Here is a 13,117-nt window from a genome sequence, read left to right on the forward strand (position 1 = left end):
ATAATACCTATCCTGAGCTAACATTGACTGACTGCCAACAGAGTACATGGCGTGCGTGACGTCTGGTGCAACAGAAAACCAGAACCATAAAGATGGAGAACAAATCAGATTGTTTGCTGACTGGGAGCATCCTTTCCCGAGTTGCTGTGAAGCTCTACAAACCAAATATTAATGAACCTATAGTTAGTGGCTTATCAGAATTGTTATCAAGGCAATTTAGACCAGTTTCAATGGCTTAAACAGCTTGAGTCATTAATAAGGTCAATTCTAGAGTCGGTGCATCATCCTGCACGTGACTGCTAGTCACAATATAATATTGAAAAGCTTACGGAACCTCATCACCAGAATGTGCCACACTTTGGTGGATCTTGCTCTCCCACTTATCACAGTCCGAGTAACTAAGCTATATACTTTGCTTGACACCGGGACAAATCAGATGCTGTGATTGAGAGTACAATTGATCTAAGCTGAGTGAATTCAAAATTTAAGTTATGAACTACCTAGGTATAACTGGAACTTGAAAGAGAAAGACACGTGTCTCGGCGGAGGAACTTCGGTAATCACAGTGACGAGCTACTGTCCAGTACTCATATACCGGGTTTGCCGGTGCTCTTCAAACGCAACAAAAGGACAGGTCAAGAAGCTTCAGGCGCGTGGTTACGTCTTGCTTGAAAATAAGACCAGGCCCTGTTGGATAGGTAGTTGTGCCGATTGCCAGTGCTGCGGCCTATCTCAGTCTTTTGTACTATGGCACAGTTTTAAACTTGCAGAGAGTATTATGGCTTTAATAATTTTCTCTTCTTCAGCAGCCTGACCGAGGGAGTAGCTTTTAGAAACCCAACTTAATGTTCTCAATCATTGTCATTCTCATAAACTTGGTGCTTCTGGTTGACCCTACACCTAGCTCATGGATGAGGAGACTAGGCCTGATACATGGAGCTTACGTCTCTCGACCGGGCGTGAGTGTTCACATGATTGGCACGATGACCCTTCAGCCACTCCGCTACTCACACGACCATGACCTTACCCAAGGGGGAATAGAATGGGATTGTGGTAGCCGTCGTAAGGAGAGCCGCAAACGATCGACATCAGTGGTTGTCTGCAAGCAGGGTCAACGGACCTGGATTCCTTCATCTTGCAGATGTCCCATGGCGACAATTAGTCAGGAACAGCTCAACAGACTGAGCCTCAGCGGGGCACTTGCACCTAGCATCACACGACATTTCAACACGTCTGCCCTCATCGTATACAGTTGTAGATGTTTCCAAAGATAATCATGTGGCCGTTCAGTGGACTCTTGATCGCTTAGACGTTTTACCTCGGCCAGTGAGAAAGGGTAAGACTTCTTTGGATCCATCAACGGCTAGTAATCAAACCCAGCCAAAAGGCATTTTCAAATGCTCTAATTGTAGGGCAGACCTTTCGATGTCCGAGTTCTAGGATGCTGGAAAGTAGAATACCTCGAACGAGTGACGATCAAATATGTGCCCACAGCGCGAGACCGCACGTCATTAAAGAAGCGGAATAGTAACTAGAGGTCAAGTTGGACAGAGTCGACGGGTCGGTAGACAAGAAACACGAGTTCAAGAAGAAGAAGTTTAGAAAATTTACCAGTTGTCTTTTCGCTTCAATCGTGCAAGCAAGGAACCATTCACTTTCACTCCCCACCCACACTCGCGATGTCGGAACCCGGGAACAGCGCTTCTACCGAGGTTGACCTCGGCTATGGAATGAACACCAAAAAACCTCGATGACTCTGTATAAACCCATTGTGTGATTTTATCTGTACTATGGCATGACACTCACTATCTTGGCCCCGTAACATGAGGTTATGGTTAAAAGCTGCGCGTCCAATTTCCAATCCATGATGAAAAGGGCCGAATAGATCAACGCTTGTGCACTTCCCGCCTCGACCCCAGTTTACAAACAAGAACCCCAAACTCCGCTATCCCATTGACTGCTGCTTAACGTCAGCGGAGCCCTTGTGCGGGGTACAGCCAATAAGGGCATACAGGCTCATCTGTGTCAGCCAATAATTAGGCACGTTTTAAGGTACTTATATTGTCTATATATTTGGGTTATGCCAAAGGTACCAGCAATCTCGGTCGGTACATAACGATACATCGCAATCTAAGCAGCCTTTTCGAGTATACCTTCGCAGCTTTCTAAGATTATTGCCAGATATCTCGCCTAGAGCCTGACGGGATCGTAAGGCTGTTATATTACTACAATAGGAGCAAGGCGAACAGGACTTTCTCGATCCCTTGCGATAGTGCTGCCAAGGAATAGAGGTATTCCTTTTATCTCTTGTTTGCTTAGGTCGTGATCTTTGCCGACCCCCTGCTAATAGTCCAAACTACTGGATAAGCTGGGCTGCAAGTAGTTGCCGCCATTGATACTACTTTTTAATAGATCGCCAACTAGGCTTACCCCAGAGCTGCAGTAGATAGCTATTCATAACGATCACTTCTAGCAGAAAGTCCCAAGCAATTGCCTGCTAGCCCCCTCGCCGGATAGGGTGGCCCCATTGATAATAGGACCTCATCTGGTCACTAATATCAACGCCGTTCATCTTATGATTATACTCGTCTATTAGTGCCGGTACTGACAGGTTCTTCCGGACGTCGGCGCCGAAGACTTTCCGGGCAGCCCGCTTTATAGTAGTATCTCCGGCCGGTCGGCGCCGGCTCTGGATAACATCCTGGCCTTCTCGGAAGACCGTTATCAAGAAGAGTACAATAGCATTGTCTTTCCAGGTAAACTGGTTGACCTAGAAGAACTGATTAGTATAAAAATCCTTAGAAGGTAGTTTTTATAACACTATACCTTCCCATCTAAAGTAAGAATATAATGTATCTTGCCCCAAGGGATATCTTGTCCTTCAGTTGCTTTCTCGGCAACAAGGGTCTTATCTATCCCGCTATCTTTCCGGCAAGTGCTAGAAGCTCCGACTTGCTGCTTCCGGAGAGCCCGGAAGAGCTGGATAGAAGAAGAGGTTATCTAGAAAGACGTGGTAGATTGTTGCCGGAAGTAGGGTAACTAGGGTCGTTAAAACCCGTTGCGTTGGCGTTAAAAGGGCCTGCTTTGCTGCCTCGTTATCCGGCGCTGGCCGGGCCTGTGGGACTAGCCCGTACGGGCCCTTTCCGTGGATATGCCAGAGCCACCGGAGACAGTAGCCTGATTGGGCAAGAATCCATATCTTGAAGCCGGTCGGGATCGGCTTAGTCGGGATTGTTGTTGTCTCAAGGGACCGGCCTGTGAATCGGACCATAGCCTCGTCAACGGTAAGGTCAGAGCCGGCCGTATAGAAGGAGTCCCCGGTATCCTAGATATGGGCCGACCACCCGTTAACCTTCCGATACGTATCCGGCATTGGATTTTCCTAGGGCCGGCGTCGGTACCGGCCATAGCTAGACTGACTAGGGAACTCAGAGGTATCGAATATCCGCAGCTGCCGGGATAGTCTTTGGTAACGGTTACGGGATATAAACCGGGTAAATAGATGAATAGGGTCCTCTTTCTCTTGCTGAGTTGCCCAGTATCTTGATAATTCATATTCCTTATGGATTCCCATATAAATACGGATTCCTAAGAAGAGGTATACCTCTTCTATAGAGGTCTTTTTCCACTTATACACTCTTGAGTATCTAGGCTGAGGGCCCTCCTTAGAAATCGGCGCTGCATTTGTCCACCGGACCCACTGCTCAACAAGGCTCCGGGGAACGTATCGGAGGAAAAGGTTAATCGGCGTTTCCGGTAGGTCCTGTATTTGCTGGTCCCGGGCCGGTATATCAAAGGGTATAAAGGAGCCGGGCAAGCCAGGCTCAGCCGGAGGCTCATAGGGCCGGACTGTGCTATTATCGCACTTCTCCGGGGTACAGTCGGCAGTATAGCCGACTTTAAGGTCTTCGGGAAGGAGCTCAACAAATATACAGCTCCGTACAGAGGTATCGGTAGCTACAGAGGCATCGGAAGCATCAGAATCACTGGAAGACATCGTAACATTGGTTGAGATAATGGTTTTGGTGGTGATAGAAGTCAAAAAAACATAGGGGTAAATGATGTTTCGTCTTGTACAGATTGAAGTGCGGGGTAAAAGCGGGTATTAATATGGGTCCGGCTCCGCTGACGTTAAGCAGCAGTCAATGGGATAACCATCATGGGAACAGCATCGGATTCCGAAGGAGCCTCAAGGACAAAAAAGAGTGGAAAGCTGCGTGACAGGCAAACATCAGTCAAGGTCCCCGCATGGCAGCCCAGGCTCCAGCTGAGGGCTGACAAACCCTGAGAGGCGGTAGAGGTCTAGTTCTCCAATACTTGCATGGCCAACTCCACAAAACTCAACTGTTTCCCCATGGGTGTGGTCTGCTTGGGAGGAGTGGCACAGTGATTTGATGGGGCCTGGATATCCCACAAATTGCTGTATACAGTAGTCTACTAGTATTCGAATGCCGGTGTTCTCCCCGGGTGTGGAATTATCATGACGTAGGCGCCGCTCACGAGACCTCCCGCACCGGGACACTGGGACTGTCGGGAGACTGGAGTCGGGCACGCAGAATGTTTGCCATGTTCGGCATCGTGAACGGCTTCTCTCCCATGGATGAAGACGGACTCTTGGCGTTAAGACCGGACCCCGCGCTAATCGGCCGATTAACCTGCTCAATAACCGTAGTTTTACCGGCGGCAGGCTGTTCGAGTTCTCTATGACATGTTCCACGGGCCACGAGGCTCGGTTTTCAGTGTAAATCATGACCCGAGGGCGAAGAACAGGGCCGATTAGATGTGCGGGGAAACCGGGGACAGAGTATTGTTTCTCTCCGATTTGGGTCGACCGGTTCCACGGCCTTGGCCCTCGTCGTCCCCTCAATTATGTGTGATCATGAAGAGATTCCCCTAAAGAGCTACTCCAACCGCCATCATGAAGAAATTTCAAAGAAAAAAACCTGCGTCTCTAGACCTCTAGTGTCGGCGCAATGTCGGACCTCCACACAAACTCGTGTGTCCCAGTGGTCCACTCACCTTCACGGCGGGGGCGGGGTGGCCGGGATCAAGCCGGGGGCGGTTCTTCTGCCTCGTGGAAAGCCGGTACGGAGTAAGCTTTGGGTGAGGTGAGTGAGTGTCCGGACCGGGGGTTCGCTCAGAAAACAAAAGCTTGGAGTCTCCAGGTTTTCCAGCTGTCACCCGATCCGCATCCCCTACATATTGGCTCGTGTTCCCTGTCCAGCCCACAGCGGCAGTTCTCCGGAAGTTAACTTTGAATGCTACGGCGGAAACACCTACAGTCAGGCGCGCCATGTGTAAATATTACTCGATTATACTCTGTAGACTTCGCCCATCGGTAAAGCGACCCCATGTTGACAGCCAGCAGTCGGCCTGATGCGGAGTTATCGCTGGTAGTTCTGGAAGCCGGGCGGTGAAGAGAGCTAAGACCTGTCGAAAGAGTCGATGGCTTTAGAGGCCCAATGACTTGATCTTCCCGCTTAACAGCTGTTCCAGCGATTCTATGACTAGTCATACCCGCCGTTAATGAGAATTACACCCCACAACCCATATGACGATGTGTGGCCACCTCTAATCAGACTGGGGACTCGGCAAGATTCCGCCTCCCCACGTGTATAGCAGAGCCTTTTCCGGTCCTCGCCGTCGGTTTGGCAACCATCTAGAGACTAGGCCTAGTGTAGTCATCGCGTGCGTTTCTTGGAAATCTACGGCTGATTACCCTGCCCAATATCCCACACTTCGCGCCTTAGTGAGCACCTCTCGGGTGTCAACCGGTGCGGGGCCGACTTCCGGACCATGACGATGTGCATTGCCAATGGGAGCTCGATCATGATCAGGTTTTCCCCGACTTTCTCATTGCCCGCGCGGAGGTTACGGGGAGAGGAGGGGTCTATCCAGGTCACCGGCTAGCAGAGTGCGAGGGCGACGAGGATATGGTGGACTGACGTTACGGCCGACGATGAACAGGTAACATATAAAGGACGGCATGTAACCCCCAATCGATGAGCTTCTTGGGATCTTCAGCACAAGCCGCCAGTCAACAGCTCAAGGATTTCACAATGTCCGCAGCTTTGTCTCTCTTCCTATCCGGCCTTCTGTTGGCACCCTCAGTCAACGCTCAGGCGTATGACTCTGGTGACCGATCTGAAGATGCCTTCAGCTGGATTCAGCCAGCGAACACCACCATCCTCGGTCCTTACGGGGACTCTGAGCCCGTCTACCCTTCTCGTGAGTTTCTCCAGTCAGATGACTTGAGGTTCAAAAACATCTAACTCTTTGTGAAGCCAACATCACTGGTACCGGTTGGGAGGATGCCCTCGCTAAGGCAAGGGAGTTTGTCTCTCAACTGACTGTTGAGGAGAAGGCTGATATGGTCACCGGTCAGCCCGGTCCTTGCGTCGGAAATATCGTCGCTATCCCTCGTCTCGGTTTCCAGGGTCTCTGCCTCCAGGATGGCCCCCTGTCCATCCGTGTTGCCGACTACGCCAGTGTCTTTTCCGCAGGTGTCTCTGCTGCAGCTACCTGGGACAGAGATATCCTCTACGAGAGAGGTCTTGCCATGGGCAAGGAGTTCAAGGCTAAGGGTGCCCACATTGCCCTCAGGTTCGTTCATCTCTCCCCATTGTGCCCAAGCTCTACTAACCTCCTCAAAGCCCCGTCGCCGGACCCCTCGGCCGCAGTGCCTACTCCGGCAGAAACTGGGAGGGCTTCAGTCCCGACCCGTACCTGACTGGTGTGGCCATGGAGGAAACCATCACCGGTCACCAGGATGCTGGTGTCCAGGCTACTGCTAAGCACTGGATCCTCAACGAGCAGGAGACTATGCGCAACCCGACCTTCGACCCCAATGGCACCTCCACAGACATCGAGGAGCAGGCTCTTTCCTCAAACGTCGATGACAGAACCGCCCACGAGCTCTACATCTGGCCTTTTGCCAACGCCGTCAAGGCTAAGGCCTCCTCCTTCATGTGCTCTTACCAGCGCATCAACGGCTCTTACGGCTGCCAGAACTCCAAGTCCCTGAACGGTCACCTGAAGACTGAGCTCGGATTCGACGGTTATGTTATGTCCGACTGGGGTGCCACCCACACCGGTGTTGCTGCTATTGAGGCCGGTCTTGATATGGATATGCCCGGTGGACTCGGCAAGTACGGCATGGATTGGCCCTCAGGATCTTTCTTCGGCGGCAACGTCACTCTCGCAGTCAACAACGGCACCCTTAACGTCGCCCGCGTCGATGACATGATTGTTCGCATCATGACCCCTTACTACTGGCTCAACCAGGACAAGGAGTACCCCACCGTTGACCCCTCCACCGGCGAGCTCAACACCTTCTCCCCCAGATCCACCTGGGTTCGCGAGTTCAACCTGACTGGCGAGAGCAGCCGTGATGTTCGCGAGAACCACGGTGAGCTGATCCGCAAGCACGGCTCCGCCGCCACTGTCCTCCTCAAGAACGAGAACAAGGCCCTTCCCCTCAAGGCTCCCAAGTCCATCGCCGTCTTTGGTAACGATGCTGGCGAAGATACCCAGGGATTCTACAACCAGGCTGACTTCGAGTACGGCACCCTTGTCGCTGGTGGTGGCTCCGGTACCGGTCGTCTCACCTACCTCGTCACCCCCCTTGAGGCCATCAAGGCTCGTGCCTCCAAGGATGGTGCTCTTGTCCAGCAGTGGCTCAACAACACCCTCATCATCAACTCCAACATCACCGACCTCTGGGTCCCCAAGGCCCCCGAGGTCTGCCTTGTCTTCCTCAAGACCTGGGCTGAGGAGGCCGCCGATCGCCAGCATTTGAGCGTCGACTGGAACGGTGACGACGTCGTCGAGAACGTCGCCAAGAACTGCAACAACACTATTGTCATCACCCACTCCTCCGGCATCAACGACCTCCCCTGGGCCGACCACCCCAACGTCACCGCCATCCTCGCCGCCCACTTCCCCGGCCAGGAGTCCGGCAACTCCCTCGTCGACGTCCTCTACGGCGACGTCAACCCCTCCGCCAGACTCCCCTACACCATCGCCCTGAACGGCACCGACTACAACGCCCCTCCCACCACCGGCATCAACACCACCGGCTGGTACGACTGGCAGAGCTGGTTCGATGAGAAGCTCGAGATCGACTACCGTTACTTCGACGCCCACAACATTTCTGTCCGCTACGAGTTCGGCTTCGGTCTCAGCTACACCACCTTTGAGGTTGCTGACTTCGAGGCCAGCCCCGCCGAGCAGGACATCACCTCCGCCCCTGAGCAGCGCCCCGTCGAGCCCGGTGGAAACCCCGCCCTCTGGGAGACCATCTACAACGCCACCGTTTCCATTACCAACTCTGGCGATGTCGAGGGTGCCGCCGTTCCCCAGCTCTACGTCACCTTCCCCGACTCTACCCCCGCTGGCACTCCTCCCAAGCAGCTTCGCGGTTTCGAGAAGGTTCCCCTGGCCGTCGGCGAGACCAAGAAGGTCGGTTTCGAGCTGATGCGTCGCGATCTCAGCTACTGGGACGTTGTCTCTCAACAGTGGCTAATTCCTGAGGGCGAGTTCACCCTCAGCCTCGGCTGGAGCAGCAGAGACTTGAAGACTACCGCCCAGATCACCCCTGTGCAGGCGTAAATCTTTGATTAATTGGCAGATATTTTGGTGGAGGAATGATACGATGGACGAATTATGACTCTGGATAATATTAGTAATAATGTCTGGATAACAGTAAAATAAATCTTTTTCACGTTCAAATAACTTTGGCTGCCGATAGTGAACATCCCATGCGCGCAGCTCAAAACACTTGAACATCTTGGAATGCATGGTTATTAAATAAAGTAGCCAGTCGTAACGGAACATGCTCTACTTCGTTTAGGTCAACATCGATCCTATTGGACAACGTGTGCTGGAGAGCATCCTTGCAATCAAGAACTCGTGCACGCCTATTAGAGATATGCCCCGTCCTTCGTGACTAGTGTCTACTTGTCCGTTACAGCTCAGCCAATTGCCGGCTGTGTTCATTCGATACTTCCAAGTACGAGCTGCGAGACTGGCCAGACCTACAGCCTACCTCGTCTTTCAAAGTCTTTCTTGCCATAGGTACGCTTAGCAACTGAGCCTCACTGATTTCTGCGGCTGAAACGCGAAGCTACGGGACACTCTCAGCTGAACAGCCTAGTGGGACCAGAGTAAGACAAGGTCCAACCCAATGTGCCGCTAATATGTACAACTGGTCCCTGGGCGCGTTGGCTCAAAAGCAGGAGAGCCTGAAAAAGATGCAGCCGACAATTTTCCCCGTTCTTCAAGCAACCGTCTTGACGTTATCCCCGCATCTCTCACCCTTGACTGTTGATACTCCTGGGAACGAGCTCTCTGTTAGCTCTCTGTCTTCTTCAACTGGCCGATACTGTTCTAAAAGATGACCTAGTAATCGAAATGGCATCAAATGTCGATGGAAACGAAAGCGCGGGCAACGTGAACACCACCGTCCATGAAGGACCGCCGACTACGGATGAGCATGATGGTCATGCTGATAACGGCATGGTTCCAATCAGCGCCTTACATGTGCAAACTTCACTCGGAAAGCGAGCGCCAACAGGACCGATTCCAGAAAGAACTTGGAATTTCTACCTGAATGCCTCCACCGGGCTCCTGTCGTACGAGAATATCCATGATCAACGAAATCAGTGTATACGATCTCGACGAGGGCACTCAATGTCACGATTCGAAGTGCACGACTCAGTAGCCCCCATGTCTGCTCAGGCCACAGGCGGAGGCAGTTAGCCGTATCCAGCCGAATATCGAAGGCTGGCGAAGTTGGACGGAGGGCGCGATATTGAGACCAGTGGCCATAACCCATCAGCCCAACAACTACCCGGAGGATTTACAACTGTGGTAACAAAGGATGCGACAATCAATAATCGCCTGTTTGGTATATCTCGAACATCTGTCAGAGTCTCAGTAGCCCGACGCCTACCGGTCTACATGGTTTTAGGCATTTTCCCCTGCGGCCAACCCAACCCAGTTGAAAAAGTAATGTTTTGTCATCAGCCTAAATATTTATTCCGACAGCTTGGACGGGACATTTTCCGTCTACGCGGTTTCTGGAAGACACTATTTTCCCTCAGACACGTAAAAAGATTCCGGGTATACAAAGTAAGTCTTCTAAGCGCCAAAAGCCTTTGCTAGATAACATTTAATTACCTTATGCAGTGGAGAGTATGTCACTGACCTTTTATGCAGTGTAATGCGCAGAACGGGACTCACGAACGCATCGACCTTGACAAAAACGGCGCTGCAGATTTGCAATTGCTCCTGCATACATACAAGCAATGGCGAGTCCCCGAGAACATTGCACTTGCTTGGGCAGACTGGATTCACCAAGAATTCAACAACGACTCACATGCCGTACTCATTGGAAAGTACTCACTTGAGATTGTGTTGGGCTGGTCTGTCACTAGGATTGTCGTCGTGATTCTCACACCTGTGTTGCTAAGCCTTGTTATCGGACTCTGGTTCAACTCGAAGGACTGGACGGATCTAACCACCATCCAGACCGCTTGGTCTATTGCATCCTATATTGTGACGGCAGGAGGCTGTAAGTATTTTCTGATCTTCTCATTATGTGAGCTTCGAAAGGGACGCGCTAACGGCCTTTAGTCATTGCCGCTCTTCTTGGTATTATGAGCAGTCTCGCGGATAAATAGGTCTTAGACGCAAAGAGCGTCAATGTCATGGCCGATTGACTCTGGAAGATGGTCAAATTTGACTTATATGACTTGGTTCAAATGTTCCTGCTACATCCGGTTGGCTCTGACTATGCTGCAGTCATAGTGTGACATTTTGTGAGGTGGTCAACATAGTTTAATGGTATTATGGGGGAGGCTCGGAGAGGTGGCCCACTTGTCTGTTGCCGATATCAGTAGCATCGCTTTTCCTCAATGCCTACTTTAGACTAACGAGTGAGTTATGTTTATCAGAAGCTTGCTAGCCCCTCCTGAATTCAAGATTGTCGCTTCCGTTGCCTTTGGAATGTGGTCGAGTGCCCTCAAGTAATCTTACACGTGATGCCATTGAAGAGCCGAATATAACGGTGAGCCCCGAATTGATTATATCCATCCCGTCCATGTATTCTCGGCCTGACAAGTAATTCGACAGCTTGGACACAGCTCGCCAGTAAATCAGTGCTCGAGGTAGATGCACGTCTTTTCTGCATGGAACTCTGGGCGGTGAACATATTGATAGGTTGTGGGGCGCAGCTAGTCCAAACGAGACTGTGGCGTCGAAGTTGGAAGCTGAAGCTTATCACCATAACATGCTCGTTACCTAATGAGATGCCGCGGACTTTTCAGTTCTCCACAATTTAGGTTAAGGACGTGTTCGATGTTTGTAACATGGGCTCAATTCGACTGAAGAGGGAAGTGCTGCGGCTGTGCGGCGAGCCCGAGACAAGCTGTGTTTGTTAGTTCAACCCTCAGCTAAGCTACAAGGCAACTAGAGTTCAGCTTCCCGTAATCTTAAACCAGGATTCGACTTGGTTTAAAAGAACTATCTACAACAAATGTCTCCGACTGGATTCCTATTTTGGAATTCGTCCCGCAGTTTCGGGTAATCCGGCCTGCCTCACGGAAACTCTCCAATGGTATCCTGCCAGGATCCAGTTCCCAATGTTGCGAAGCGCGCAGAGACAGCAACATCAGACGATGTCGTCACATCCACATTTTTGGACTATCCGGCCGAAGTAAACTGCTATCTTCGGCGCGGACTTCCCCACGCCTCTGGTAGTCAGGCGACTGGTTGAAATAGTAGGCCCATTTCCCCCTCCCAGCCATCATCACCACCATTGACAGACTGGATCCTCATCGACATTTTGGTTTGGAAGGAGATAACTGTCATATAATCGACATCATGAAAGTTGTCGAGAACAGCGTCTTGGGTGAGAAGCCTTCGAGTGCTCCCGTACCAGAATTTTACAGATCTGCAACGAAGCGCAGAACTTTGGTAAGAGACCAATTCCGCTTGGACGCTGCGCAAAGCCCCCATCAGCATCGTATTGATCCTTCTCAGGCACAAGCCGCATCCTTTCATCTCAAAACACTCTACTTATTCACCAGAAGCGACATCAAGACTGTACTAGCGCCTCAAATCATCTTCATCCTAGCAGCCGTGTTTAGTCGCGAATCCCTCACGACAGCGTTCGATCGAACAAATTGCTCAACTTTTCAAAGGCTACCTCTGGCAATTCTGTGGATATGGCTGAACCTGATCGTGTGCGGTATATCGAATCAGCGACTCGCGGACTCCATCGTCGAAGATGAGCACAACAAGCCCTGGAGGCCACTGGCTGCGAAGCGGTTAACCCCCCCACAAGCCCAGCGACTTCTCCTCGGGATGATACCACTCGTGGTAGCTATGAGCGCAGTACTGGGTGGCTTCAAACCGACGATATCCATGATGACGCTTCTGTGGATGTACAACGATCTTGACGGAAGCAGCATCAACATCTGGGCTCGCAATGCGATCAACACAGGCGGTATCATGTGCTTCAGCGCAGGGGCTTTAGAGGTTCTTTCTGGCGCAGATCTCCTTCCGAAGGCATGGGCTTGGATTGGGGTCACCGGCGCCATCATTGCCACAACAGTTCAAGCGCTGGATTTCCCAGACATGGAAGGAGATAAGGCTAGGGGTCGCAAGACCATTCCGCTGTTATATGGTGAAGGAGTCGCTCGTGGCGGGCTGGCCGTGATGGTTCTGCTGTGGTCTACTGCATGCCCGTTATTTTGGAACCTTCAACCAGCGGTTTGGGCGGCTCCTCTGGGAGTAGGAGTCTTGATGGCTGGACTGACAGTCGTAAGGCGGGACGAGAAGTCCGACGATGTTGTGGCGAAGCTGTGGTGTTTCTGGTTAGCTGTCTTGTACGTCTTACCTCTTTTCGCAGCGTAGGAGGCTTGTCCTCAGCATAGAATAAGAACAAGAACAAGTGTATCTAAGAAAGTCTGGTGTAACCTCAAGCCCCGATAATGGGGAAGGAAGTCCTCCCTACCAGACGGGATGACCTTGAGAGAAGTGAGAATGGTGAGGTTGTTTAATCGCATAGTTCTTGATGTAACGTGAACTTATTCTTGAAAGACTACCGACGGTG

General features: G+C 51.4%; 3 protein-coding genes across 3 annotated transcripts; all 3 read left to right on the top strand.

The window, feature by feature from the left end:
• Nucleotides 1-5,718: 5,718 nt before the first annotated feature.
• BDP81DRAFT_438688 (glycoside hydrolase superfamily) lies at nucleotides 5,719-8,733 on the top strand. Its single transcript, XM_060591337.1, has 3 exons — nucleotides 5,719-6,228; nucleotides 6,285-6,603; nucleotides 6,654-8,733. The coding sequence occupies exons 1-3, from the start codon at nucleotides 6,003-6,005 to the stop codon at nucleotides 8,608-8,610; spliced, it is 2,502 nt and encodes an 833-aa protein (XP_060439695.1). The 5' UTR covers nucleotides 5,719-6,002; the 3' UTR covers nucleotides 8,611-8,733.
• A 783-nt stretch (nucleotides 8,734-9,516) lies between these two features.
• BDP81DRAFT_484658 (uncharacterized protein) lies at nucleotides 9,517-11,069 on the top strand (the record flags this gene model as incomplete). Its single annotated transcript, XM_060595116.1, has 5 exons — nucleotides 9,517-9,705; nucleotides 9,760-10,008; nucleotides 10,048-10,131; nucleotides 10,219-10,573; nucleotides 10,636-11,069. 5 exons carry the CDS (start codon nucleotides 9,517-9,519, stop codon nucleotides 10,680-10,682), a joined length of 924 nt encoding a protein of 307 aa, XP_060439696.1. The 3' UTR covers nucleotides 10,683-11,069.
• A 459-nt stretch (nucleotides 11,070-11,528) lies between these two features.
• BDP81DRAFT_484659 (UbiA prenyltransferase) lies at nucleotides 11,529-13,078 on the top strand. Its single transcript, XM_060595117.1, has 2 exons — nucleotides 11,529-11,976; nucleotides 12,043-13,078. Exons 1-2 carry the CDS (start codon nucleotides 11,884-11,886, stop codon nucleotides 12,916-12,918), a joined length of 969 nt encoding a protein of 322 aa, XP_060439697.1. The 5' UTR covers nucleotides 11,529-11,883; the 3' UTR covers nucleotides 12,919-13,078.
• The last annotated feature ends 39 nt before the right edge of the window (nucleotides 13,079-13,117 follow it).

Source organism: Colletotrichum phormii (genome assembly GCF_030913505.1).
Source record: "Colletotrichum phormii strain CBS 102054 chromosome Unknown BDP81scaffold_27, whole genome shotgun sequence".
Lineage (NCBI taxonomy): Eukaryota > Fungi > Ascomycota > Sordariomycetes > Glomerellales > Glomerellaceae > Colletotrichum > Colletotrichum phormii.

What these genes read in the sequence shown, in the direction of transcription:
- BDP81DRAFT_484659 (XM_060595117.1), top strand. Translation starts at nt 11,884, where the DNA reads ATGAAAGTTGTCGAGAACAGCGTCTTGGGTGAGAAGCCTTCGAGTGCT. An exon ending in CAACGAAGCGCAGAACTTTG is followed by an intron (nt 11,977 to 12,042) that starts GTAAGAGACCAA and finishes GATCCTTCTCAG; the next exon opens with GCACAAGCCGCATCCTTTCA.
- BDP81DRAFT_438688 (XM_060591337.1), top strand. Translation starts at nt 6,003, where the DNA reads ATGAGCTTCTTGGGATCTTCAGCACAAGCCGCCAGTCAACAGCTCAAG. An exon ending in TGAGCCCGTCTACCCTTCTC is followed by an intron (nt 6,229 to 6,284) that starts GTGAGTTTCTCC and finishes CTCTTTGTGAAG; the next exon opens with CCAACATCACTGGTACCGGT. An exon ending in GGTGCCCACATTGCCCTCAG is followed by an intron (nt 6,604 to 6,653) that starts GTTCGTTCATCT and finishes ACCTCCTCAAAG; the next exon opens with CCCCGTCGCCGGACCCCTCG.